Below are 26,746 nucleotides of genomic sequence, written 5' to 3' on the forward strand. Positions count from 1 at the left end.
TATTTTACCTACTACAAGTAAAATGCTTCAAAGTTTTGTGTGTTCCAAATATATAGAAGAATTTGTTGTCGGTCCCTCAGTTTGTTAAGGACAATAACGTGTTTTTTGAATTTCATCCATCTTATTGTGTTGTTAAGGACATCCCGACTCAAGAAATTTTTCTGGGAGGCCACACTCGCGACGAGCTCTATTACTTTTCACCGGTTACTCTTGATTCATTTGTCGATGATCTTTCTGTTCACAACACTAGACTACAGACGTGCAATGATGATGATGATGTTTTTACGTTATGGCACTACAGACTTAGTCATCCGTCTACTTCAATTTTTAAAATTGTTCTTCACAAGTGTAAAATTGTTTTCAATAAGATGTGCCTTGATAATGTTTGTATTGCATGTCAAAAGGGAAAATCACATAAACTGTGAAAATTACATAAACTGTCTTTTTTAAGTTCTAGTCTGAATATAAGAATTTTTTTGATTTGGTTGTCTCTAACTTATGGGGACCGACGTCAATTGTATGTGGTAATAATTTGTATTATGTTTCATTTATCGACATGTGTAGTTATTTTACTTGAGTTTATCTCATTTAACATAACTCTTAGGTAGTTAAGTGTTTTCTTCAGTTTCAGAAGATGGTCAAAATCAATTTGGGAAAGATATTAAAAGTTTTCAAAGTGATTGAAGTGGTGAGTATCGTGTATTCACATCGATTTTGGTTGATCTTGGGATACTTAATTGTCTATCTTGTCTACATACGTCTAAGTAGAACGGAGTTGTTGAGCGAAAACATAGACACATTGTTGAGATTGGTCTTACTCTATTAGCCTAAGCTAACCTACCCATGGATTACTAGGGTCATGCCTTTTATAGTGTTGTTCATATCATAAATCGTCTACCTACTCCAGTCTTGAAAGGGCAGTCTCCATATCAAATTCTTCATGGTCGTGAGCCTACATATAATCATTTAAGTGTGTTTGGCAACTGTTGTTTCCCGTATCTGCGACCATTTACGCATTACAAGTTGGATTTTTGTTCTCAGCCGTGTACATTCTTGGGATATAGTTCTCAACATAAAGGTTATAATTGTCTCATACTAGTAGAAAAGGTAATTGTTTCTTGTCGTGTTATTTTTTTATGAACGATTATTCTTGCTTTCTTCGCCTACCATGAACATCGTTCAGCCTATTCAATATGTCTCCATGTATGTTCCTATTATTCAATCTACTACTTTATGTCCTACTGTGACAATCGAGAGACCCATTGTTGTTTCATCATCTCCTTCCCATTATAGTTATACACAGTCTACACTAGGTGGTTCATCGTCCAAATTAGGATTTGCTCGTGAGGAGTCCAAACCCTCGATTTTCACTGATGCTGATGGTTCATCTACTCTGGGCCTGATTCCTTTAGCTTCTCCATCTGTTCCTTTGGGGAATTCTTAAACTATGGTTACTATATCTAAGACTGGGAGTTTTAAACCCAAGGCTCTATCTGTTAAAGCTGTTGACTATGAACCACGCACAGTTGAGGAAGTACTTGCTAATCCAGAATAGAAACTAGTTGTCCAAACTGAGTTTGATGCTCTAATGGCTAACTCCACTTGGGAACTTGCTCTTCTACCTTATGGACGGAAGGTGATAGGTTGTAAGTGGCTTTTCAAAATAAGTAAAAAAATCCTAATGAGACTATTATTCAGCAAAAGGCTCGATTAGTGGCAAAAGAGTGTTCACAGGTTCCCAAGTGTAATTTCAAGAAAATGTTTAGCCCAGTGGTCAAACCTGCGACTATTTGAACAATATTGATGGTAGTTGTTTCTCGTGGTTGGCAACTTCGTAAAGTCAATGTCAACAATTTCTTTTTAAATTGTGATCTCACCGATGAAGTATTCATGCAACAACCTCCAAGTTATGTTCAGTCTGGTCCTGCTGGTGAGCATTTGGTATGTCTTCTGACAAAGGCATTATATGGGTTGCGTTAAGCTCCACGTGCCTGGTTTGATAAATTGAAACGGTTTCTTGTTTCTACCGAATTTCTCATGTCTAAATCTGATGTGTCTCTATTTGTTCGAGTAACGACTGAGTTTGTCATCTATGTTCTGGGCTATGTGGATGATATTATTGTTATAGGAAGTACGATTGACAGTATAAATGGTTTTATTCAACTGTTAAATAATGAATTTTCCCTAAAGGACATGAGAGAGCTTCACTACTTCTTAGGTATTAAAGTCACTCGGTCTGCCATTGGAAGTTTACACTTATGCCAACATAAGTATATTAGATATCTACTTGACAAAAGCTCTTTAACTAATGCAAAAAGTGTCAACACACCAATGATCAATTTGCCCGCGTTGTCTAAAGATGAGAGCGATCGTCTTGTTGATCCTACGGAATATTGAAGTCTTGTTGACACACTTCAATATACGGTCCTAACCCGACCTGATATTGCTTATGCTGTGAATTGTGTTTGTCAGTTTATGCATGAGCCTACTTTAACTCATTTGGTAGACTTGAAAAGAATTTTACGATATTTACATGGACTGTTGATCATGGGCTAATTTTTCGTCCATCTGGAAGACTATCTTTCGTTGGTTATGCTAATGTCAACTGAGGGTTAGATTATAATGATCGTCGGTCTACGATAGGATATTGTATGTATTTTGGTGATATGCCCATATCGTGGTGTTCAAAGAAGAAACAAGTTGTTTCTCATTCGACAGTAGAGGTTGAATATCAAAGTTTGGTTGCTGCTACTAGTGATATTACATGGTTAGTCTCTCTGCTAACAGAGTTAGAAATTTCTTCTTCCGATTCACCTGCTGTTTGGTGTGACAATTCTAGTGTGGTAGTAGTTGCTGCCAATTCGGTATTACACTCCAAATTCAAACATGTTGAACTTGATCTATTTTTGGTACAGAAAAAAGTGACTGAAGGCTCGCTCGTAGTTGGTGAGGTACCAGTCTGCGACTAGGTTGCTGACATTTTCACGAAGCCTTTGTCAGTCTCCTTATTTACTCATTTTCGTAGTTTTCTTCTGGTCTTACCTATTGAGAAGCTAGGTGAATGTTAAAGTATAAGAATGAGTTAGGTTGTTATCATTATGTTATCATTATGTTATACAGTCTGGTATATTGTTAGTAGTATGGTTAGCAACAGTTAGTCACTCTTACTCAAGTATATAAGCCCTATTCCTATACTGATCCAAACAAGCAAATAATACAGAAAATATTCAATCTTTCATTCAATATTCCAAAGTTTCTCTTAATATTCAGTTTTAGTATAGTTACTAACAACGGGGACAGTCTTTCTGACATTATCTTTTTAATTGATTAGAATCTTGAATTTGTTAAGATTTATGTACTTGGATTCTGATTCGAAGGAAGAAGACAGCTCCCCTCCTGTTCATATCTGGCGATAATCACTTCTCTCTATAACCATTTTAACATCAAGGCCATATTTTTTATATTAAAACTCACAAGGCCAACCCCACCGAACTCCCTAGGACCCCAGTTCCAACTATTTTGAAACACAATTACAGGGTTGTGATCTGAAAATTTTTTTAAGACGAATCAGGGTACATTTCCAACAAAATCGGCGAGAGCAAAACCCTATCCAACCTGCTCTGAGCAGCAATGCACCTGTTATTACTCCACGTAAATTTGCCTCCCTTGAGTGGTAAGTAACTAGTATGAGCGATTCAATGAAATTTGAGAAAACCTCTATAGCCATCAGATTCTGAGACACCTAATTCTTTCTTCTTGCGTTCTAACGACATTGAAATCTCCAACTAAACACCATGAAACCTGCCATTCCTTTAATTTAGCCTCCAATTCGCTAAAAAAATGAGCCCTCTCTTCATCATTGTTTGAAGCATAAGCATTAGCAAAACCGCATTTGAGCTTTAATTCATTAATACAACCAACCAAAAAAATAAATCTCGAAGCAATCAATTTTTCCTCTAAAGAAAAGAACATCTTCGTTTCAAATTGATAATAATGATGAAAAATAAAAGTTGCTGCTAAGTTTTTATTCTATAAAGAAAAGTATTAGTAATAGAGACATATAAGAATTGAACTGATTTCTACATCTTATTAGTCACTAATCAATGCCTTTAAATAGGCACAATTCCAACGGCTAATAGCTAGGAAATAGGAATCCCACTACAACAGAATACCGAAATTAGAGGAGCAATAATAGTAAGATATTGATAAATTATTAACAGGTTATTTGCACAAGACATGATCTTTTTAACCAACTACTTGACTCAATAAAACTGCACACACACACGTACAGCTTTAACAAACTCTCCATTAAACCAAAAACTTTCAAATATTTGGTTTAAAAATTATAGCTTCAAACTAATGGATCTTCCAAAGTACAGACATCAAGCAACCTTCTTAACTTTTGAAATGCAACTCTCTTTAAAGATTTAGTGAAAATATCAACAACTTGGTCTTCACTCCTACAATAAATCAAATCAATGATGTCATTATTTGTAAGATCCCTCAAATAATGGTACTTCATATCTATATGCTTGCTTCATCCATGTAACACCGGATTCTTTGAAAGTTTGATTCTTGAATTATTGTCATAGAAAATTGTTGTTGCTCCTTGCTGTAATAAGTGTAGTTCGTCAACCATTTTCCTCAACCAAACAGCTTGACAAGCAGAAGCTGTTGCAGACATAAATTCAACTTCAGTTGTAGATAAAGTAACAATTGGTTACTTTTTTGAAGACCATGAAATAGCCCCTAAGCCCAACATAAATGCATAACCTGAAGTGCTCTTTCTATAATCTTGATCACTAGTATAGTCACTGTCTGTAAAGCCAAACAAATATGATTTTTCACCCTTTTTTTAGAACAGACCATAAATAGCAGTACCTTTCAAATACCGAAGTATTCTTTTTGCAGCTAAAAGATGAATTTCCTTTGGGCACTCCATGAACCTACTAATAAGACTTACAACATGCATAATGTCTGGTCTTGTTGCAGTTAAATACATCAAGCTTCCCACCATTTGCTTGTAGACGGTGCTATCAACCTTCCTCATTTTAGGATCTCGAATAAGCTTTATGCCCACTTCAGTAGGTGTGCAAACGAAGCTGCAATTCTTTATTTGAAACCTATCTAAAATTTCTTGTACATATTTCTTTTGAGAAATAAAAATTCCAGCAGCAGGTTGCACTACTTTAATGCCTAAAAAATAATAAAGCATGCTAAGATCAATCATATCAAATTCAATCATCATAAACTTCTTGAATTTGTTAAACATGGCAACATCACTCCTAGTAAAAATAAGATCATTGACATATAAAAAAACAATAATCATTTTACCTCCATCACTAACCTTGGTAAAAAGTGTATGCTCACATGAACACTTTAGAAAGCCTTCTTTTAGAAAGTAAGCTTCAATGCGACTATACCAAACCCTTGGGGCTTGCTTCAACCCGTACAAAGCCTTCTTTAACTTATACACCTTGTGCTCATTTCCATGCTTTACATATCCAAGAGGTTACTCAACAAGCACTTGTTCTTTCAAATCAACATGTAAAAACACTGATTTCACATCTAATTGGAAAATAGGCCATGAATTTTAAGCTGCAAAAGCAATCACCAACCTGATTGTATCATGACGAGCAACAGGGGTAAACACCTCTTTGTAATCAACACCAAATTCTTGCTTATAGCCTTTAGCTACTAAGCACGCCTTGAATTTGTCAACCTTTCCATTTTCCTTCAGTTTTGTCTTGTAAACCCACTTCACACCAATTGTTTTGTACCCCTTGGGAAGATCAATCAACTCCCAAGTGTTGTTGTGTTCAATGGCTATCATTTCTTCATTCATTTATTTTCTTCATTTGGACTCTTTTACGTCTTCTCCAAATGCTATTGGATCACAATCTAAAAATTGAGCAAAATGTGTAACTTCCTCTTCATTAATTCCCTCTACCACAAAATTCACCATCCATGCAAGTCTCCTCCTGTTACGTTGAAGAAGCACATTAGCTGGTTCAGTGACTTGTTGCTCACTTTGCACTTACACTATTGGCTGCTGCCTTCCATCTTCCTTATCACCATCAAAATCAGTTTGTATTTGTTGTTCAGCTTTGCCTGCGTCCCAAATACAAAAATGATCCTCAACGAACACCACATCACAGCTGATAACAATCTTCTTGGTGATAGGATTATACAATTTATACGCTTTTGATTGCTCACTAACACTAAGAAAAATGCATTTTTCTCCTTTATCATTAAGTTTTTGCCTATTTTGATCTGGAATATGGGCATAGGCAACACACCCAAAGATTCTGAAATAATCTACAGTCGATCTGTGATCACTCCAAGCTTCTTATAGTGTGATATTTTAAATAGCTACGATGAGGCTTCTGTTCAAGATATGGATGCTCCAATTGACTGTTTCAGGCCAGAAAGCTTTTAGAACTCCACTCATTGTCAAAAGACTTCGTACCATGTTTAAAATTGTATGATTCTTCCTTTCGCAGATGCCATTTTGTTGAAGTGTGTATGCTGTTGTTAGTTACTTTTTAATTCCTTTCTTATTACAAAAAGAAACAAATTCTTCTGAATTGTATTCTCTACCACGATCATTATGCAGCACCTTGATTAGAGTCTCTGTTTCTTTTTCAACTAGAGCTTTGAAACTCTTAAAGGCTGTGAGAGCTTCAGATTTTTCATGCAAATAATAAACCCAAGTTTTTCTACTAAAATCACTAATGAACGATATAAAATATCGTTTACCTCCATTTGAAATAGGAGTGATCGGTCCACATAAGTCTGAATACACAAGTTCCAACGCCTTCTTCGCTCTCTATGATTTTCCTTTTTGAAATAGTTTTTGATGTTGTTTACTGATGACACATTCTTCACATACTTGAGAAGGAGTTTGGATGTGTGGGAGGCCTGTCACCATATTCTTTTACTGCAATGTCTTTAAACCTCTAAAATTTAAATGCCCATACTGAAAGTGTCAAAGCCAACTTTCATCTTCCAACCTTGCAGAAAAGCATGAGCTGGTAACGGTGTGGAGGTACAATGGAAACATTCTATTAGGTGTCATATCAACTTGAGCAATTAATCCCAATTTTTCATCTTGTATTATGCAAACTCCATCTTTAATGGAAATCTCATATCCATTTTTCTTGTAGTTGGCTAATTCTCAACAAATTTGTTTTCAAATCTAGAACAAAGAGGACATTAGTTATAGTATGAACAATATTGCTTTTCGTTTGAATTGTTACCTCTCATTTCCCTATTACATAGACTTTTGAATCATCACCAAACTTCTTATTGTCACAAATAGACTCATTTAACACCGAAAACGTAGACTTGTTACCACTCATATGATTGCTACAGCCTGTGTCCAGGTATCATAAATTCTTCTGCATTTCTTCTTTGACATGACAAGCCATCAGCAAAGACACTTCTTCATTTTCTGCTAAGTTAGTTCTGTCTCCATTTTCATTATTCAAATTAACTCGACATTTTAATTGATAATGGTTATACTTGTGAAACAGAAAACACCCAACATCAGATTTGTCTGCTGACTTTGTTCTGAAAGATGTAGAGTGTTGGCCTCCTCTTCCTCTTCCTCTCCTTTGGGAATAAGACTCGTGCTGGTGGTGGTAACCACGATCATTGTTTACTCTTACCTCCACCACTTCCTCTACCTTTTCCTCTACCACGACCTCCTCTAATTATGAAATGATTATTTGGAGAAGCCTTCAATGGATGCTCCTCCTTTCTTGTTGGAAAATTTTCTGCTCATGTATCAACAAAGAACTTTGCAGCTCATCAATTGAAAGTTCTTCAATGATATGAGCTTCCTCAATGGAACAAACTACAAAATTGAATTTTGTAGTAATGGAGCGAATTATTTTCTCAATCACAGCAACATCATCTGTTTTGTCACCATGAATTCGCATTTTGTTAACAATGGCCATTGTACGTGAAAAATAACCGGTTACTGACTCACCCGATTTCATTCGTAGTGTTTCAAACTCTGAACGAAGTGCTTGAAGCTGCTGCCTCTTTGTTCTCGTAGAACTCTGATATTTTTTCTTTATGGAATCCCAAATATGCTTAGATATGTCTTTACAAAGGATGGTTTCCAAGATTGAACGGTCAATTGCTTGGAAAAGATAATTTTTTGCTTTTAAATCTTTCAAGCGCAGCCCTTTTATTTCATTCTTCTGAGCCTCTGTCAATGTTGTGTCATTTGTTGGTTCCTTAATTCCCTCAGAAACAACTTGCTAATACTCCTTGGACCTCAAAAAGTTCTCCATCAACATACTCCAATGATCGTAGTGTCCATCAGAGCGAGGAATGAATGGTTGAACAAAGTTGACGGTGGCCATCACTTTGCTTGCTATTGCTACTGAAAAAATCTAAGGCTTCAACCTGGCTTGGATACCAAGGTTGAAAAATAAAAGCTACTGTTAAGTTTTTATTCTATAAAGAAAAGTATTAGCGATACAGACAGATAATAATTGAACTGATTTCTACATCTTATTAGTCGCTAATCAATGCCTTTAAATAGGCAAAATTCCAACAACTAATAGCTAGGAAATAGGAATCCTACTACAACATAATACCAAAATTAGAGGAGCAATAATAGTAAAATATTGATAAATTATTAACAGATTATTTGCACAAGACATGATCTTTTTAACCAACTACTTGACTGAATCAAACTCCACAAATGCACGTACAACTTTAACAAATAAACCCCCAGCAGAGTCGATTGAAGCCGAAAACACCCACCTACCGCCCATTACCCCCAAACTCTCTTGACAGTAACATTTTTGACAACTTCTAGTTTGGTTTCTTGAAAGAAGACAAGTTTCGGTTTCCATTTCATTACAAATTTCCTAGCAGCTTTCCTTCCCCCCTCCCCCCGATACCCCTGATATTCCGCGAGATAAGGTTAAAAGACATATTGCAAAGAAAACACACCTGAGCTAAGAGAAATTTAGACTTATCTAGGGGCTTTCTCCCTGAAGCATGTTTCCTAGCCATTTTAAATTGGGTTTGCTCCTGACCCGATGGAACAGGGCTTGTTTCTTAGGTGGACCCGAGCGGATCAGAGGAAGATCCACCAGTGGCTTACCTTGGGCCGCGGTTTGCTCCAATCTCACCTCATGAGAAGACCCTTTAGCATGACCAGTGTTATTTAAGCCCACTCAAAGGATACTTAGCTGTGGGGTCCAAAGGTAAACCTCCAGCCTCATCCACCTTTGATTCTAACACGCTAAGGTTTGCCTCAACATCGAAGTGCTGCTCATTAATACTACTGTCTGCAAAACCGTTACCACTACATGCATCACTACCAGTAGGCACGTGTTCCAACAAGAAGGTTGGCTCAGCATCTCCATTGGGTTCCGAGCATTAATTATCAACCTCCAAAGGCCGCAACCTTGAGATTTCAGCCAGTCTGTTCGTATTCTGATGATCACCATCGCTCCTCTGACCGCCAATGCTTTCCCCGTCTACCCACTCCATTTCTGGATCAGATTTCTCAGCCGAAACAAACATCTTATAGCTTTTACCTTTAAATGTGACGCTGGATGGGATTCTATCTCTACTAGCTACTTTAATAAAATATAATTAAATCTTAACAAATATAAGAATCCACGCTCTACTTGAACAAAAAATACATTCGAAAAAAAAAAAACACAAAACATATCAAATATGTATTTCTGTTTTCACAGTGGATGTGGGATTGTTTGCGCTTTTTTTTTCTTTTACAAAAACTGTGACATCTTCTATGTTCACTGTGGCATATCAATAATATCTAGAGTCGATTTTGACAATAAATTTCATGATTAGCATAAATTTTAACGTACGAGATTCACACTTCATTTTTGAAAACATATGTGACAAAAATGCATGTTAAGTTCATCGACTGTGTCGTTTTAAAAGCTTAGAATGAAAGTGACAGAAAGTAATTTGAAGGAATAAACGAAACCCTTATTCATTGAATGAGTTTGCTGTATTTATTTTGCTAACAGGAAAGCCTAAAACTGACAAATTCAGAAAACAACATCATCAATTAGGCCATGGTCCCAATTTTGGAACTTATGGCAAAGACATGTCCAATCTTTTGTTTGATATGCACATATTACGACACTTGTTTGAAATTGATTGACAAGGTGGTTCAAGTTTCTGGCTCATGTGACAGCTTCATTACATTAACTCTCAACACTGCAACATTAATTGTAAAATTAGGCTATGGGTTACATATGGTTTGGATTCATGACATTCACAGCTGTGTATAATAAACACGATCAATATGATACGCACTTTTATTAATACACGTACGTGTACATGGATTACCATTATATATCTTCAACTCTTAACTAATATGGCAATCATCATTGATTGATTCAATTATTTAAAAACGTAAAAGTGAATCTATATACTGAAATAAACTAGCATGAAAACTGAAAGAGGAAACTCTTTCAATTATCATTTATGAATGATCACCATGTGATAACATTATTCAAGGAAACCTGTTTTTGTTAAAACAGCGTTTCTCACTTTCTTCAAATCCCTCCCTTTTAGTTTTCTACCAACACCTTCAAAAACTGAGAATGACGAAATCTGATTCCTTGCAAGCCTCCTTGCAAGAATTTCATGTGGTGGAAGCATGGAATTGTATTTATCATCATCGTCATCATCGTCATCATCATCATGCCATGAACCATTCCTCATCTTTGTAGAAACCTTTGACCAATCAGGGATGTTTTCTGGGGCTGATTGCTGCTTAACATCATTAGCCTCATGACTGTAACTAGAACAACAACTGCCAATGTTACTGCTGTTATTAATTGCAGACAAAGTTCTTGGGATCATTCTTGCAGCACTTGGAACATGTCCTCTATCAGGAATGGAAGATTCACTGGAATGTCCAACCCTGTAAGTTGAATCCTTACTTTCCTTAAGAACTGCCCAAACATCTTCTTCCTCAAAATCCCCATCTCTCAAGGATGGAAAACTATATCTATCTTCCATTCCCAAATTTCTACAAAAACACCATCTGCTCCACTTTAACATCCAAAATTTCCCTACTTTGAATAAAATTTTACACAAATAGATAAAAGGGTACTTCGACAAAACACCAAAGCATAAAAAAATAAAACAAAAGATTTATCTACCTTTTCTTGGATTAAGAACCTTCCAAAAGGCAAAACTTTCCCACAGATTCTGAAGAGGTTATATCTGCATCATGACAAAGAAAAAATAAGTTAAAACATTCATTTCTTAACTTTTTTTTTTCAACAAAATCATGCAAAAAAGGAAGCTGATTTCTTCATCAGAATCAAAGTAGCTTCTGAATTCAGTTTTTTTCTTAAAGAATCTTACCTATAGAAAATTTGATACAAAAGCTTCAGAGATGGCAGGTTTTGCAAAGGGACTGAAATAGGATACAAAGGAAAGCCAAAAGGCAGTGAAAACAAAGAACTAACGAAAAGGACACAACTTATATTATATTCTCCTTCACAAATGTACCTCCTTCTCTGTGCCTACTTCCTCAATACTCACTTTGACAGAAAATTAAAGAAAATTAATGGAAACAGAGTGTTGATCTGTTTTGGTGCAATTTGCTGACTTTCCTATACTCTTACATGGCCAGACTCTTGCAGGGTGAATCATATATATACATATATTATATATTCGTCTATCTTATCTTTGTATAAAATGTTTTCTTAGTCTGCATGGTGGATATTAAAATTTGAATTAAAATATCAAAACTATTTATTCTATATTTAAATATGTCTCGGTGTGTGGAAGAAAATATTTTTATATAAATAAAATATATTTTTAAATTTATTCAACAATAATTATAGGTAGAGTGATAAAAAGCTTCTATATAAACTTTACTAAACATGTCCTCCATTTTTGAATTTATGGGTTTTAGATTTATTTTTATATTTAAAGATTATATAAAAGTATGAAAAAAAAAATATTATCATAATAATATTAGGTGTCATTAAAAAAAGGTATATTAGTCTTTTCCCAACTGCATTCATACTCGGTTAGTCTATGACATTAATTTAATCAGGATTTTATGATAAGTATAGATAAAAAAAGTTTTCAACATTAACTTGTAAATAAAAAAAATATATATTCTCAATACATATCTATATTTCTTATACCCAATCATCTCTTTTGATCAACCTTCACCAGATAAAGCGCCTGACTAAGAAGGGCTAGTCAGACTAATGCTCTCACATGCTCGTCATGTGGGTTACATCAAGGTTCCCCCAAGAGCTACTCTCATCACATTTAATAAAGTCTCTCATTGCTCTATCGTTGGATCTAAAAAAGTTAAGTCAGGCCATACTATATTATATCCAAATAGAGCACTCCACGAATTTAGCATAGTAGGACATTTGTCCAGAGGGACTCTACCAAGCCCCTCCTCTACATAGGCTCCCACTTTCCCCAAAGAAGGTTAATACTCTTTACCTATTCTGAAACTCGACCTAAATATTATTAGAATCCCCAACTCCCCTAACTAACAACTCATCACCCACATGTGAACTTCTCACAACATTCTCTACTAAATTGTGTATTAACAATCGACATCATTTATGGGAAGGGAACAAAAACTAATGTTTCTACCCAATGAGAACATTTACATATGCAAAACCAAGAGAATGAAATCAACTATTAACAATAATATGATCCATCTGTATCATTCAATGTAGCTTACCAACTTCTATCCAATGAGAACATTTAAATATGCAAAACCTAGAGAATGAAATCAACTATTAACAATAATATGATCCATCTGTATCATTCAATGTAGCTTACCAACACCAATCGACAAGGATACCAAACTAGACCACCATAACCCCAACATGGTTATTACAATAAGTACTCCTACAAAAACCTTTACCATGTGTAACACCCCATACTCGACAGGACCGCTAGGTTTCAGTTATAAGGTGTAACATTCGTTACCGGAGCAACTACAATCAAATTAAATACAGAACCACATCATCAAACATACAATCCATAAGAATCATAAGTAAACAATACAAATTAATAATAATTATTGGGTATTATACAAGCTTTGGAAAGCTTAAAATTAACTCGAGATCAAAATAGGATTGAATCGTAAAAATTTTTTTTAAAAAAAAATTTAGGGTTCACGTTGTGATGTCGCCAAACAGTTTGTTACGTAATGACATCAGGCCACTTAACGTTGCGACACCACATACTATTTTGGCCTCATTGACACCACATACTCTCAATATGCAAATGTTCCATTTCAACAAAACTAATCCCAAATGCAATTCAATCTAACTTAAGCATTCACACCAATATCATTAGGATCATTAACATATATACCATTATACCATTTCAACTAAGATTATTAACCATTTGCAACTACTAATAAGGAAAGTCAATACATACATCAACAATTGAAATCAAAATAGTATATAATATAACCAAAGCAAATATATATCATTCTTAAAATATCAAACCAACATGACTTAACCTATTAGATACATGCCAACTACTAACAAACATTGCTGAGTTAGGGATCATTGATTGAATGTTGAAGTTGATACTCAAGAATTTCGAATAGAACCTAACCTGCACATGGAAAACAAACCGCACGCTGAGCAAATCACTCAGTAATAATTTCTCCAATTCAAATAAATATGAACAAATTCATGCAAATGCATATGTTCAATTTGTAGTCTAACTTATGCCAACACATAAAAAATACTTTCACTTTCATATATCTATGCTTATATTCATAATAGCACACCAAATCTTTATACATACATATTAACTTCTCATATAACATTCATTTGATTAGCATTTAGTTCATTTCTACATTTATTCATGTATAATGATACTTCTTCCTTCACTAATATCACAATTAAGTTTATAAGTCCCATCTCACTTTAAAATTGCAATTATTTCCAAGCCTGATAGCTCTTTCATACATAATTGGCCACAAGAGCTCGTTTTCAATTCAAATCAAATAGTGTCACAATATTGTCATCCACATGTATGTAATATCAACAAAGTTAAAAAAAGTCAACTTTTCCATTCATTGTGAGGTGATTTGACAAAAAAAATTATAAATTTAAGAGCTAAAAAGGTGAAAAATTAATTGAAAGGCTAAAATGGTTTCTTTATAAAGTTGGAGGGCTACATAAGTTATTATGCTTTTTTTTTTGTTATTGATATGATAGCTTAGTTGCTCCTTGGTGGGATCTTATTTCATGAATGTCCCGCAATGTCCCCCCCTTTTTTTTTTATTGATTGATTAATTATTTTCCCTTTTATTTTTCGTATGTGTCTCGCAATATATACACGCACGTAGCTTTTGTCCCACCAAAATTGGGTTGAAATGGTTCACCAATTGGATCAAACATGCAAAAGTTAAAAAATTGTAATAGATTAAAGGTGGATGAATAAACTTTATTTAATGCTTCAATTAATTGTTGATAGAAATTGTGTTTTGGAGGTTTGAATTTAATAAATTAACATATTTGTATTTCAATTTTTAAATTATAATTTCTTAATCAGTGTTAACCTCTTCAAAAATAATTTAAATTAAATTTTAGTAAAATTAATTTTTATTAAATTTTTACAAATATATTTAAGACACTTAAAAATTTTAATATTAATATTAAAATTAAAAAAGTTTCTAAAACTTTTCAAATTGAATTAGATAAAAATCCATTGGAAATGTGTTTAAAAAGTATAGTAAAAGACAAATTAAGTGATAGTTCATTTGTATTCCTAAAACATATAATTTAGGTTAAATTCTTCTAGTAGTTCTATATTAATTGGATTTTGAAATTTTAATTCGATCCAATGTAACGATTAAATCTATTTGTTTAAATTATGTCATTAGTCCTATATTATGCGTAAAGTTATAAATTAGGTCCACGTTCACCAATTGAATAATTCTTAATTGTTATATTATTTTAATTTCAAAATTTCAAGCTTAATGTAAATAACAATCGTTAAATCTATTAATTAATTTTTGTTAATAATATGTGAAAATAATAAAATAGGCATAGTATTACACATGTGATAAAATTTTCAAATTATAAAAATACAGGAACTAAAAATGATTAAATTAAAATATAAGGTCTGATAGCAGAATTTAACCTATAATTTATTATTTCTTAAAAAGCTACAAAGTGAAGTTTTAAAACTAGTTCATTGGCTTAAGAAATGATTGGAAAAGAGATAATTCTAAAAGAAACAAGAAATTGTGAAATTGAAAAGGAAATTATAATTGGCAATCCAACACAAACTGAGCCATCAGACAAAGAATTTGGCGAAATCCCAAATTGCTAAATGATAAAACACAAATGGAAATGGTGAAAGAAATCTGAAGGAACCAATGACGATTTTTTCAAACTTTTTCTTCAAGAATAAGAAATAAAATATTCTTTGGCTTTTGCCACGTTTATGTCAATGTTTTCTTTGATAAGATCCGGCAGATGATAGATTCATTGTTTGGAGGAATTAAAGGGAGGATTATGGCGGCCATAAAAGGTTAAAAATCTGATCTTCAATCATGGGTCATATTTGCAAAGCCGACACCCAAGTTTATTGGGAAGTCTAGAAATTAGAAAATATTTTTAATTAAAGCTCAACTCCATATCATTTTAAACAAGAAATGAAAGAGTCCACCCCTCTTGCCATGGCTCAAATGACCACATTGATACCAAAACTCAGGCACTCGTATTAGACATTTGCTTCCATTCAATCCAACTTTGACACCTACAATCTCAACCCTGAACTCTATTCCGTTGTGGGTCAAAGTCCAACACTCCAACATTGGCAAAAAGACTTCAAATGCTGTGAGGAGACTTGTATCCCGAACTTCCACTTTGAAAAGGCGAGCTCCTCAAAAGTAGCACCAACTGGCCCTTATTTCAAGTGTAAATGCTTATCCATGCTCTTTGAACCGCTGGATATTGTAATTTGAAATTTTTAGATTATGTTTGCTTATTTTCTTATATGTGTGGGTATATTATTAGTTGGTTTAGATAAGGATTTGGATATTGTAAATTATATGTGTGATCCTATCTTATTTTATAGATATGAATAAGATTTGTGTTACTCGTATCCACGTGTTATTGATTGGTGTGATTTTATAAATAGGTGGAGTGTGTTGTAATTAAAAGGGCAAATTGAAAACTAAACAATGGTAATTCTAAAGATTTTTTGGGAGAAAAATAGAAATGTCTCCTACATTACCCATAATATGTGGAAGTATCGACATAATTTCATAAAGTCATTCGGCCAGAATGCTACATAAAGAACATAAGCCAGGTGACGGAACTGGAAGACTTAAGATGTAGAAGATCATAACATAAGTGGTTCGACAGATTTAGATTCCTATATATTCACTCATATGGTACTTCATTGTACAATATATATAAGAATTATACGAATCTATCTGTATAGATATCATCATCTACATCCAAAAAGCCAAACTAAAAAAAGGAATTCATAGTAAAAGTGAGTTTCAAAATTCCTCTCCCTAAAATTGTTTCTCTCTTCCTTTACCAAAATCTTAGTGAGAAGAGATGACTTCCTTGTCTTACAAAAGACAACTATGAAATTTGATGTATATGTATAAAAGTTCTACTTGGCTCACAAGGTGTTTAAGAGATAATACAAAACCGTTATGAAGCTTCCTAAAATAAGGCATCACTATCGCAACATGAAAAGGATGCTTTGGCAAAAACAAGGAAGAAGGATTAACAAGTCCTCACTCTTATCTATCAATATTTGGATGAATCGGTGTTGGTAAAAAGTTGCTAATGCTACCACTACAAAAGAAGCTTGGGAGATTTTGCAAAGTTCTCTCCAAAATGTTTACAAAGTGAAGAAGGTTTGACTCCAAGTATTATGAGGTGAATTTGAAACTTTGTGAATGAAAGGATTCAAGTTAATTTTAGATATTATTCAATGGTGTCGGCTATTGTAAATCAAATAAGAGATATGGAGAAACTTTAGAAGATATTTTTGTGATCGAAAAGTATACTGTCAGTGGAGTTTATTACAGGGTTGACAAGTGTTATGTACGTATAGGAAAATATTAAATAAATTAAAAATTTTACCACATATGTATGTGTGTCCAACTCAATCAATAACTTTATTAAAATATACAAATAAGAAAGTGTAAGTAATAAAATTAAAATCTATAAAAATATTAAAATGAAGCGTTGGTTAAATAATAAATTTAAGGTCTTACTAATAGAATTGGCATAAATTTAAATTTCACCATAAATATATTTTAACATAACTTATTTTAAATAATATATATTTGTAATTACACTAATTAGATTAACGTTTTAATAGAATTGGCATAAATTTAAATTTCACCATAAATATATTTTTAACATAACTTATTTTAAATAATATATATTTGTAATTACACTAATTAGATTAATGTTTGATTAACTCGTGATATTAATTATTTAAATAATAATATAAATATATAAAGAAATGTATTAAAATATAATAAAAAATATTTTTACTTTCTTCTTTTTCCTCTCTCTAAAATGGTGCATTATACACCCGAACTTTTTTAATTTTTCTTTATCTCTATCTTCTCTTGTTCTTTATCTACAATCTTTTTCTCCTCTTTTTAGTTTTTCTTTTTTCCTGAAAAAAATCCCATTATATTTAAATTAAGACCATAAATTTTTTCTTTGGTTTTCCACAGTCTTCTCAAATGATGGATCAGCTTCCATTAGATTCCAGGCTGGGGTTATTTATTTCTCCAATACATTACGCTTTCATTAATCTAAATCTGGAAATCTACGGTTCACCAATCAATCTCTACGTACATATCCTTAACCACTGTACGCCGCGGGCTTTAACCGTCTTTCACCTTCCTATATAAATACCATCTTCCTTTCTCTTCTTTCCTCATCCTATCAATTCCAACAACTCTCCTAGTTCTCTCTCAAGGTTCGGTTTCTAATCCAATACTCTTTTTTCTTGTTTTTGTCTCTGGGAATTCTTTTAGCATGTCTTGTCTTGTTATCTAAGGATTGGATTAATGGTTTCTTCTGGATGTTTTTGTCTTTGCTTTGTTCATTGCAAAACTTGGTGTTATTCTCTTTTGCAAGATGAACCACTTTATGCCGTTGTTTAGATCTGTGTTTGTATCTAAGTTGGTTGGTTCTTAACAAGTTGTATAATACTTGCTGATGTTCTAACAATTTAAGGTACTTTGATGCAGACCACTCGCTCGAGGAACAAGACAAGCAAGTCCAGATCGATCAAAGTTCTTATTTAACGAAGTACATGGTTGAGTTAGGCATTCAAATCCCAACTACTTTTGATCCTTTTGCGGAGGCCGAGGAATTCGGAAGAACAGGAACCAAAGACTATGTTCATATCCGAATCCAACAGAGGAATGGCAGGAAAAGCTTGACAACTGTTGAAGGTCTGAAACAAGAACTGAGTTCCGATAAGATCCTTAAGTCTCTTAAAAAGGAGTTCTGCTGTAACGGGAATGTTGTGCACGACAAAGAGCTGGGCAAAATCATTCAATTACAAGGTGATCAGCGGAAGAAAGTAGCACACTTCCTTGTTAATGCTGGAATAGTGAAGAAAGAGCAAATCAAGATTCATGGTTTTTGAGTGGTTTTAGGGATGTCATGTCTTTTGATTTTAATACCTCTGGTGTGTGGGAAGAACCCTAATGGAATATGATGTTGGAGTTTCAGTTTCATTTATAATAAATAATGGTCATTTATTTGCTTTCAATCTTTGCCTTACACAAATATCCTTATTTTCTTTTCATATCTAAATTTCCATAACCGGAGATATGTTGAATATGGACAGTAGAGAAAGATAGTCGGAGTTTAATAGTATGCATATAAAACAAGTGTACTGTATGTGAACTACCAGGTATCCTATGAGGTTTTTAGTTTAAAACAAGTGTACTGTATGTGAACTGCCAGGTATCCTATGAGGTTTTTAGTTCAACGCTCTGGCGAAAACCCGAACTGAAGAAACAAGGAAAAATATATATAAGCAAAACAATCTCCCCTCTCAAAATCCGATTGAATATCTATATGCAATATATTACACTCAAAATGAAGAAAAAAGAACCCCCCTCCCCCCCCCTCAAAAAAAAAAAAAAAAGAAAAAACCACACTTATGTGGTGGAAATCTCCAAATCTCTTAAAAGCCAACTGTTGTTTTTTGCTGCAATTCTAGTCTTGAAAATCTAAAATAGCTGCCCATGCTGGGTTCCACTTCTCATCATATCACGGAACTCCTCGTAGTTGATTTTACCATCCTGTAAAGAAGGAATGAGAATCGATGAACCGTGCTGAAAATTGAAATAAACTTTTGAGTGATAGAAATGGAGTTTACATTATCGGTGTCGACTTCAGATATGATTTCCTTGATTGTGTCATCGTCACCCATTCCATATTCTTTCATGGCAGCTTCGAGTTCATCTCTTGTGATATGCCTGCAAAACGTTTCACAAACAAGTTATTGACATATCCATATCTCCCATGTAATTGATGTAGTGTGCCCCAACTACAACTGATTCAGAGCAATCGAATCCTATGTCACTCAGGCTTGGGTATGTGTGTTGGATATCAATACGTGTTCAACATTCTTTGAAGTTCTTTCACGTGTTTAGAAGCATTTGGAGGGTCACATCCTCATCCCTATGTCATGTCCATGAAAAAATAGAAGTCAGATGATGAATTTTATACAGAGTACGGATATCTCACCCACTATTGTCCTTATCAAAATGTTGAAAAGCTTTATACAAATCTTCATCTCTTTCAAGCCTATGTCTGTGCATTGTAGCTGTGATAAATTCGATATAGTCAATGGTACCATTTCCATCCACATCAGCCTGCAAAATAAAACCGAGGTTAGTAGGTCTATATTGTTAGAGCTCTTCATTTTTCTTGAAATACCCTTGCCTAACGTATATCAGGGCATACATATGAAGAGATGACCCTTCAAGGATCCTTCAAATACAGGGGAAAATGTACAAAATATTTAATATTCCCCTATCCAACAGTCACACGTAGTCCAAGTAAAACATAGTTTGTGTATGATATAGATTAAAACAAGGATCCAGATGTTATAGATTTAAATGATAACTTACAGCTTCCATCAGCTGCTGAACTTCAGTCTCTGTGAGCTTAGATCCCAGTCGAGCTAATCCAGTCTTAAGTTCATCATACGTGATTGTGCCACTGTTGTCAGTATCGATGTTTGCAAACATCTGCTTCAGGCCTTGGATTTCTTCTGTGGAAAGATTTTCTGCAATGACCTATAATCCACCGGGCTTGTTATCAGATAGCAACTAAATTAGGTTGTTCGAGTCAGGTCACACATTAGCATTAGAATAACAGGGGATTGCAAAAATGCCTTGCTAATTTGCTCTCATATATCAAAACAGCTCATATCTCGACTAATGATTCACATGCCTCTCTCTCTCTCTCTCTCTCTCAATTTTCCTACCAAGTTCCAAAAGAAAGAAATGATACCGTATAAATCAATATAAACTTACCTTTAAGGCAAGTTGCTTAAGTTTGTTCATTCTTCTGAATTGCTTCATTCTAGAAAGGACCGCACTGTCTAGTGGCTTGTCCGATGCATTTCCACCTTCTCTTATCCACGGATGCTCTGCATAAACCACAGAATTTCAATCTCTGACTTGAGCTTGAGATGAACTATATTAACTCATAAGTTTGACGTGCATATATGGTGTAATTTTGCACTGTTGTAACCGAGATTAACTACTTCAATAAATGCCCAACAAAAAAATAAAGGCTGCTGAAAATAACTACCTAGGACTTGAGTAGAAGTAATCCGCTTTTTCGGGTCCTGTGTTAACATCCTGCAGACTAGGTCCTTGGCACTGTCCGAAATAGATGGCCATGGCTGACTTTCAAAGTCAATTTCTCCTTCCAAAATAGCATCAAATATTCCCTTCTCAGTTTCTGCAAGGAAAAACATTCATCAAAATTATTTACCAACAATGAAATAGCAGTTTTGAAATTCAAAGGCAGTTTATAAAATGACAGCTTAGGATTCCCACGAGTAACCTTAAGTTTTACCTGCCCAAAATGGAGGCACACCACTGAGTAAGATATACAGTATAACTCCTGCACTCCAAATATCGATCTCCTTCCCATATTTACGCAGTAAAACCTCAGGAGCAACATAGAAAGCACTCCCAACTATGTCCTGATAAACCTTACCTGCCAAACGCGTCAAAAACAATCAGGAAAGAAGGATAGTAGTTATATCACAGCATGATAGAACATGAAATTCTTTTCTTTCCCCTCATTCTACATAGAGTTCACCTTCAAGCATAATACATGTTACTGTGAATAAGCATGTGAATACAGGCATCCTATTGTAATTGTGTTTTTACATGCAAGTTTATACTCAATAAAAGATAAATGTTGTGCAACCTTCACATGGTTATTGAGGTCAAATTCCACCATCAAGTAAATGAAACTTATTCTTCCAATTCAGTTTACAGGATATAGAGAGAACTAGTTTCAAACAATATTTCTGAAATTTGCCCTTCCTCTGTGCATCTTTGAAACTTTTTCAACGCAAAATAAGTATGAAGATTACAGCATAAATATAGAGGCAACCACAATGAAAATGCTGGAAGCTAAAAAAAGTCGCAGTTACTGTCAAGTTTCGGTTTTTATTTAGTAACAAATGAAGCTCCAAAGAGAAAAGGTTGATATTTTAAGATGCTATAGTCAAAATATCATATAGGTAACCAAATAAATTGTGAATAAAATAAAGCAAATGACATCTTAACAATGACATTCGAATATAATTTAGCTTAACGGACTTTATTCTTCTTTCAATAGTCACAATATTATTTAGGGGTTAGGTAAAAACTTAGAATCTTCCACAAGAAGACTTAGGAGTTAAGACTTCAGACTAATATGTCCAAAACAAACTAACTGTATATAACTTTAATGGTTAAGGCTCCATGTCATTGATGCAGTGCGTCCCAAATATGACTAATTCAAAGCAATCACATCTTATACATATTTCGCATACGACATCTTACTATGGACTACTAGCCTAAAAAGCTGAGGCAGTTACCAGCATGTTTCTGGCCAGCAGTTTAAAGCAAAACTCAACACAACAAGACAAGACAAGATCAAATATGACGGTCATTCTAACATGACAAAATACAATGTCTGCCAAGCTCTGGCTATGGGAAATTGCATTGAAAAAGGACATCAGTTAAGACAGACTAAAGATCCACAAGCAGAACAACTAAAACACGAAGAATCTGCATCAAACTCATGCAAATTAAAATAATTAATTCGATGCGAAAATGATCAAAATATAAAAGATTGACAATAATTTACCCTCTTCAATGAACACTGACAACCCGAAATCGGTGGCCTTCAAAAGGGCATTCTCACCCTTACTAGACAACAAGAAGTTCTCAGGCTTAAGGTCCCTATGCATCACACCCATAAAATGGCAAGCATGGACAACATTAACAATAGCCCTACATATAGAAGCCGCTGCCCTTTCACTATAGTGCCCCTTAGCAATAATCCTATCAAACAATTCACCACCAGCACATAATTCCATCACAAGGTGAACAGATTGCTTATCCTCATAAGCACCCTTAAACTCAACAATATTCGGTTGTCCACTCAAATGTTGCATAATTTGTATCTCCCTTTTCATATCTTCCTTATCATTCTTTCTCACTAGCTTCCTCTTGGATATAGTCTTGCAAGCATATTGTTTACCAGTTGAATTCTCGGTACAATGATAAGTTACACCAAACTGACCTTTTCCCAGTTCTTTACCAATTGTGTAATGCATCCTTATGTCTTCAAATGGTTTGCCTAGGATTGTGTCAATATTAGGGGCAGGCTTGGGACTTGGTGCTGGAACAGCAGGCTTCCATGGTGTTTGAGTCCCTGGCTTTTGAGGGATGTGGTAGACCCGGGGTTGAATTGGTGCAGGCCTAACAGTGTCCTGGTATCTTTGTTGATGAACAGCAGCTGTAGTTGTTGCTCCTGATCTATAGCCATTATGTTGGGGCATTGGATCTTTGTTTTTTGTGAGGCAACCACCCATATCTGGTTTTACTTGAAACTGCCAAAGTTAACCAAGATTGAAAAAAAAGGGACTGAATTTGGATTGAAAATAAAAAAGGACCTAGATGAAGAAACTGGATCAAAATTCAGTTGATCCACTTTGAAAGAAAAAGAACCAGATTCAAAAAGAAAAAGAAAAAACAAAAACTTAAATAAATAAATAAAAGGTTAATGTTTTCGCACTAACAAAAGAAGAAAAACCAAAAACCAAGATGAGACTGAGAATATGCTGAGGGATGTAATGAAAAAAGAATACAACTTTAGGCTTGTGATTACAAAGTGAGGGTTTTTAAGGGTAAAAGCAGATCAAATCAAATCTGAAGTTTCTAGCTGTAACGCGATGACTATTGTGACAAAACAAAAAAGGAAGGCTTGCCTTGCCTTGCCTTGCTTGCAGGGTTGGTCAACCATGGAGTTCTGTTTGAAACAATTGAAATTTTTTTATACGACGCAATTTGCACATTGTTGCCGTAAACTAGAACCTATACTCCTTAAATTTTATTTAAAATTATGTTTTTAACCCTCAATTTTTAAAAATTATATGATAGTCACTAATGTTATTAAATTATTAAATTTTGATCACTTTTCCAATAACTTTCTACAGTGACATGTTAATTCAAAGAGGTAATAATTAATTTGATCATAATTGAAATATTATTTCAATAATTTTAAAATTATTCTTAACAATAATTCTAAAATTTATAAAAATAATTAAAATTTTCTAAAAATCAATTAAGTTCTTCGAACATTTTGTACTTAATTGAGCTCTAAATTAACAAAGCTAATCCTTATGGCTAATGTTAATCATTAGTATTTAATGATAACGCTGACGCAACTAGTAATAGACACCATATCAATACTGAATATTTTAAAAATAAGTACACAATAAATCTAAACAAATAATTGTCCAAGTTGATTGAAATATGAACTTCCATTTATCTGGATATATTCTAAAATTATAAAAATAAAAAAATTTATTAAATTTTATAATATTTATTAGAAATTAATTAAAAAATAATTTTTACAAAATTTATTAATTTTACATTTTAAATATAAAAAATCAACAACTTATATTATAAAATTAAGATTAACAATTTTTGTTATATTTTTCAATTTACATAAGTTATATTAGTCAAATAATTTAATAAAAGGAGAAATATAATTTTTATAAAAGATAATTTATTTTTATAAAATTTTATGTTTTTAAGTTAATTTCTAATAATTTTTATAAATTTTAATTATTTTTATATTTTTATAATTTTAGAATGAATTAAACAACTAATTCATTGTATAATTATTTAAAAAATTATTTTTTATTTTTATTAACATAACAATGATGTGATATTTTTACACACCATCAACAATGATGTGGCACTACCACATCAACATCAATGTTGACGTGGTCATTAACAAATGCTTATTTAATCAATTTTATACGATTTAATTAGGTAAAAAAAAGTTGGAAAGCTTATTTTACCAAAAAGCCTTTAAAAAATAAAAATGGTGTTGATTGGTTTTGAAGGAGATAGTTTGATATTAATCCATTTTTATTTATAACCTCGTAATGATTATACTGAAAATATTTATATTCCATAAAATAAACATTTAATCTATCAAATTAACCAAACAATATAATATCAAACATTTCACCCCGTAATATTACATATTCATAATTCTATTACAAAAACATAAACTTACATTTTTTAAAAAATTAAACCTCCTTTAAAATCTGTTTGGTGCACAAGTCAACATTTATGGTAACCTAAAAAACCTTCTAAAAGGGCTTACCATCTTTTAACAGATGCATCAATCAATCAGGCAAATTATTTACTTCGATTAAAATTTTTATTAAATCTTTTATTATTTTCAAAATTTTCATTTCTTGTTTTTAAAATTTTAGAGCTTTTATTATTTTTCATATTGTTTGGAATTTTTATAATTATTTTATTATATTTTAAAATTTCTTTTCAAGATCCTTTTGATCGTTCTTTTAGATTTTTTTTGCTTAAATGTCAAAAAATCTAAATATTATAGAAAAATTAATAAAATAATAAATAAAAGTAGATGAAAATACAAGAGAATTTTTTCATTTTTATTTCATTCGTAAGGATTCTATTTATAATTTATAAGTAATTAACATTCAATGCAATACCATAAATAAAGCTTACTTAAGTGCTTCATTAACGCATATATTAAACATTGCATAATGAATGGGAGGTTTTACCTCATAAATGGAGGGGGGTTAAAATATGGACATTCACATTTATTTATAACACTCCCCCTTAGATGTCCATTAAAGAAAACAGTGCTCATTAAAACCTTTATTAGGAAAAACCCTATGGGATAAAAACTTAATGAAGGAAAAAGAGTACACAATCTCCTATTACAAGTTACCTCGTTAAAAACCTTTACCAGGAAAATCCAGTGGGACAAAACCTTAGTTAAAGGAAAAGAGTACAACGTGTTTTAGATTCCCCCTAATGACGACATCATATTATATCTTTGAGTCAACGCATTCCAATATTGTTTCGTAGTCTTTCAAATGTTGAAGTTCTCAATGCCTTGGTAAAAAGATCTGCTAAATTATCATTAGAACGAATTTTTTGAACTTCTATGTTACCTTTCTTCTCAAGATCATGAGTGAAGAATAATTTTGGTGAAATATGTTTCGTTCTGTCACCTTTGATATAACCCCTTTAATTGAGCTATACATGTTGTATTATCTTCGTATAAGATAGTTGGCATATTTTCCTGTAAAGGCAAATTACATATCTTCTGGATATGTTGGGTTAATAACCTTAGCCAAACACACTCTCGGCTTGCCTCATGCATTGCAATTATTTCAGCATGATTTGAAAAGGCAGCAGCTAATGTTTGCTTTGTCGAACGCCGTGATATGGCAGTACCTCCACATGTAACTAAATATCCCATTTAAGATTGACCTTTATGTGGATCCGATAAATATCTAGCATCAGCATAACCAACTAATAGGGGCTTTGAATCATTTGAATAAAATAACCCCATATCAATGGTCCCTCTAAGATATCTAAATCCATGTTTAATTTCATTTCAATGTCTACATGTTGGAGAAGAACTAAATCTTGTTAACAAGTTTACAGCAAAAGCTATATCAGGTCTTGTGTTGTTTGCAGGATTAAGAAACTCTTCATCATTCTCACAAGGATAAAATTAATCTTTATTCACATCTAACGATCGTACAACCATCGGGGTACTCAATGGATGTAATTTATCCATATAAAATTTATTTAAGATCTTTTTCGTATAAGTTGACTGATGGACATGAATTCTATCTTTTAAATGCTCGATCTGCAGGCAAAGACAAAATTTTGTTTTTCCAAGATCTTTTATCTCAAATTCTTTCTTTAAATAACTTATTGCATTTTGAAGCTCTTCAGGAGTTCCAATAATGTTTAGATCATCAACATAAATAGCAATTATCATAAAGTTTGATTCAGACCTTTTTATAAAAACACATGGGCAGATTAGATTGTTTTTATAACCTTCTTTTAACAAATATTAACTAAGACGATTGGACCACATATGTCCAGATTGTTTTAATC

General features: G+C 33.2%; 3 protein-coding genes across 8 annotated transcripts; 1 reads left to right on the top strand and 2 right to left on the bottom strand.

Moving 5' to 3' along the window:
• Window positions 1-10,290: 10,290 nt before the first annotated feature.
• Window positions 10,291-11,762, bottom strand: LOC108463295 (uncharacterized). Of its 4 annotated transcripts, none has more exons than XM_017763244.2 (3): window positions 11,383-11,762; window positions 11,175-11,238; window positions 10,291-11,041 (listed from the first exon to the last, which is right to left on the bottom strand). In XM_017763244.2, the coding sequence occupies exon 3, from the start codon at window positions 11,029-11,031 to the stop codon at window positions 10,516-10,518; it is 516 nt and encodes a 171-aa protein (XP_017618733.1). In that variant the 5' UTR covers window positions 11,032-11,041; window positions 11,175-11,238; window positions 11,383-11,762; the 3' UTR covers window positions 10,291-10,515. The 4 variants fall into 4 exon arrangements, with proteins under 4 accessions (XP_017618733.1, XP_017618734.1, XP_017618732.1 ...); XM_017763245.2 differs by having other exon boundaries at window positions 10,291-11,056; XM_017763243.2 differs by having other exon boundaries at window positions 10,291-11,084.
• Window positions 11,763-17,831: 6,069 nt separating this feature from the next.
• Window positions 17,832-18,795, top strand: LOC108464042 (protein translation factor SUI1 homolog). Of its 2 annotated transcripts, none has more exons than XM_017764113.2 (2): window positions 17,832-17,991; window positions 18,266-18,795. In XM_017764113.2, exon 2 carries the CDS (start codon window positions 18,331-18,333, stop codon window positions 18,667-18,669), a length of 339 nt encoding a protein of 112 aa, XP_017619602.1. In that variant the 5' UTR covers window positions 17,832-17,991; window positions 18,266-18,330; the 3' UTR covers window positions 18,670-18,795. The 2 variants fall into 2 exon arrangements, with proteins under 2 accessions (XP_017619602.1, XP_052879900.1); XM_053023940.1 differs by having other exon boundaries at window positions 17,879-17,991; window positions 18,252-18,795.
• On the bottom strand, window positions 18,473-23,637 carry LOC108464041 (calcium-dependent protein kinase 33). 2 transcript variants are annotated; one of them, XM_053023938.1, is made up of 9 exons: window positions 23,547-23,637; window positions 22,416-23,163; window positions 21,126-21,269; window positions 20,856-21,008; window positions 20,576-20,691; window positions 20,168-20,335; window positions 19,782-19,909; window positions 19,411-19,510; window positions 18,473-19,333 (listed from the first exon to the last, which is right to left on the bottom strand). In XM_053023938.1, exons 1-9 carry the CDS (start codon window positions 23,574-23,576, stop codon window positions 19,262-19,264), a joined length of 1,659 nt encoding a protein of 552 aa, XP_052879898.1. In that variant the 5' UTR covers window positions 23,577-23,637; the 3' UTR covers window positions 18,473-19,261. The 2 variants fall into 2 exon arrangements, with proteins under 2 accessions (XP_052879898.1, XP_052879899.1); XM_053023939.1 differs by having other exon boundaries at window positions 23,542-23,637.
• Between the last annotated feature and the right edge of the window lie 3,109 nt (window positions 23,638-26,746).

Source organism: Gossypium arboreum, chromosome 13, assembly GCF_025698485.1.
Source record: "Gossypium arboreum isolate Shixiya-1 chromosome 13, ASM2569848v2, whole genome shotgun sequence".
In the NCBI taxonomy this organism is placed as follows: Eukaryota; Viridiplantae; Streptophyta; class Magnoliopsida; order Malvales; family Malvaceae; genus Gossypium; species Gossypium arboreum.

Excerpts from the sequence above, each read along its gene's own strand:
- LOC108464042 (XM_017764113.2), top strand. The coding sequence starts at position 18,331 with ATGGTTGAGTTAGGCATTCAAATCCCAACTACTTTTGATCCTTTTGCG.
- LOC108464041 (XM_053023938.1), bottom strand. The coding sequence starts at position 23,576 with ATGGTTGACCAACCCTGCAAGCAAGGCAAG. Across the intron at positions 19,910-20,167 it reads TTCAGCAGCTGATGGAAGCT|GCTGATGTGGATGGAAATGG; the intron begins GTAAGTTATCAT and ends TTTATTTTGCAG. Across the intron at positions 19,511-19,781 it reads TTTGATAAGGACAATAGTGG|GCATATCACAAGAGATGAAC; the intron begins GTGAGATATCCG and ends AACGTTTTGCAG.
- LOC108463295 (XM_017763243.2), bottom strand. The coding sequence starts at position 11,073 with ATGTTAAAGTGGAGCAGATGGTGTTTTTGTAGAAATTTGGGAATGGAA.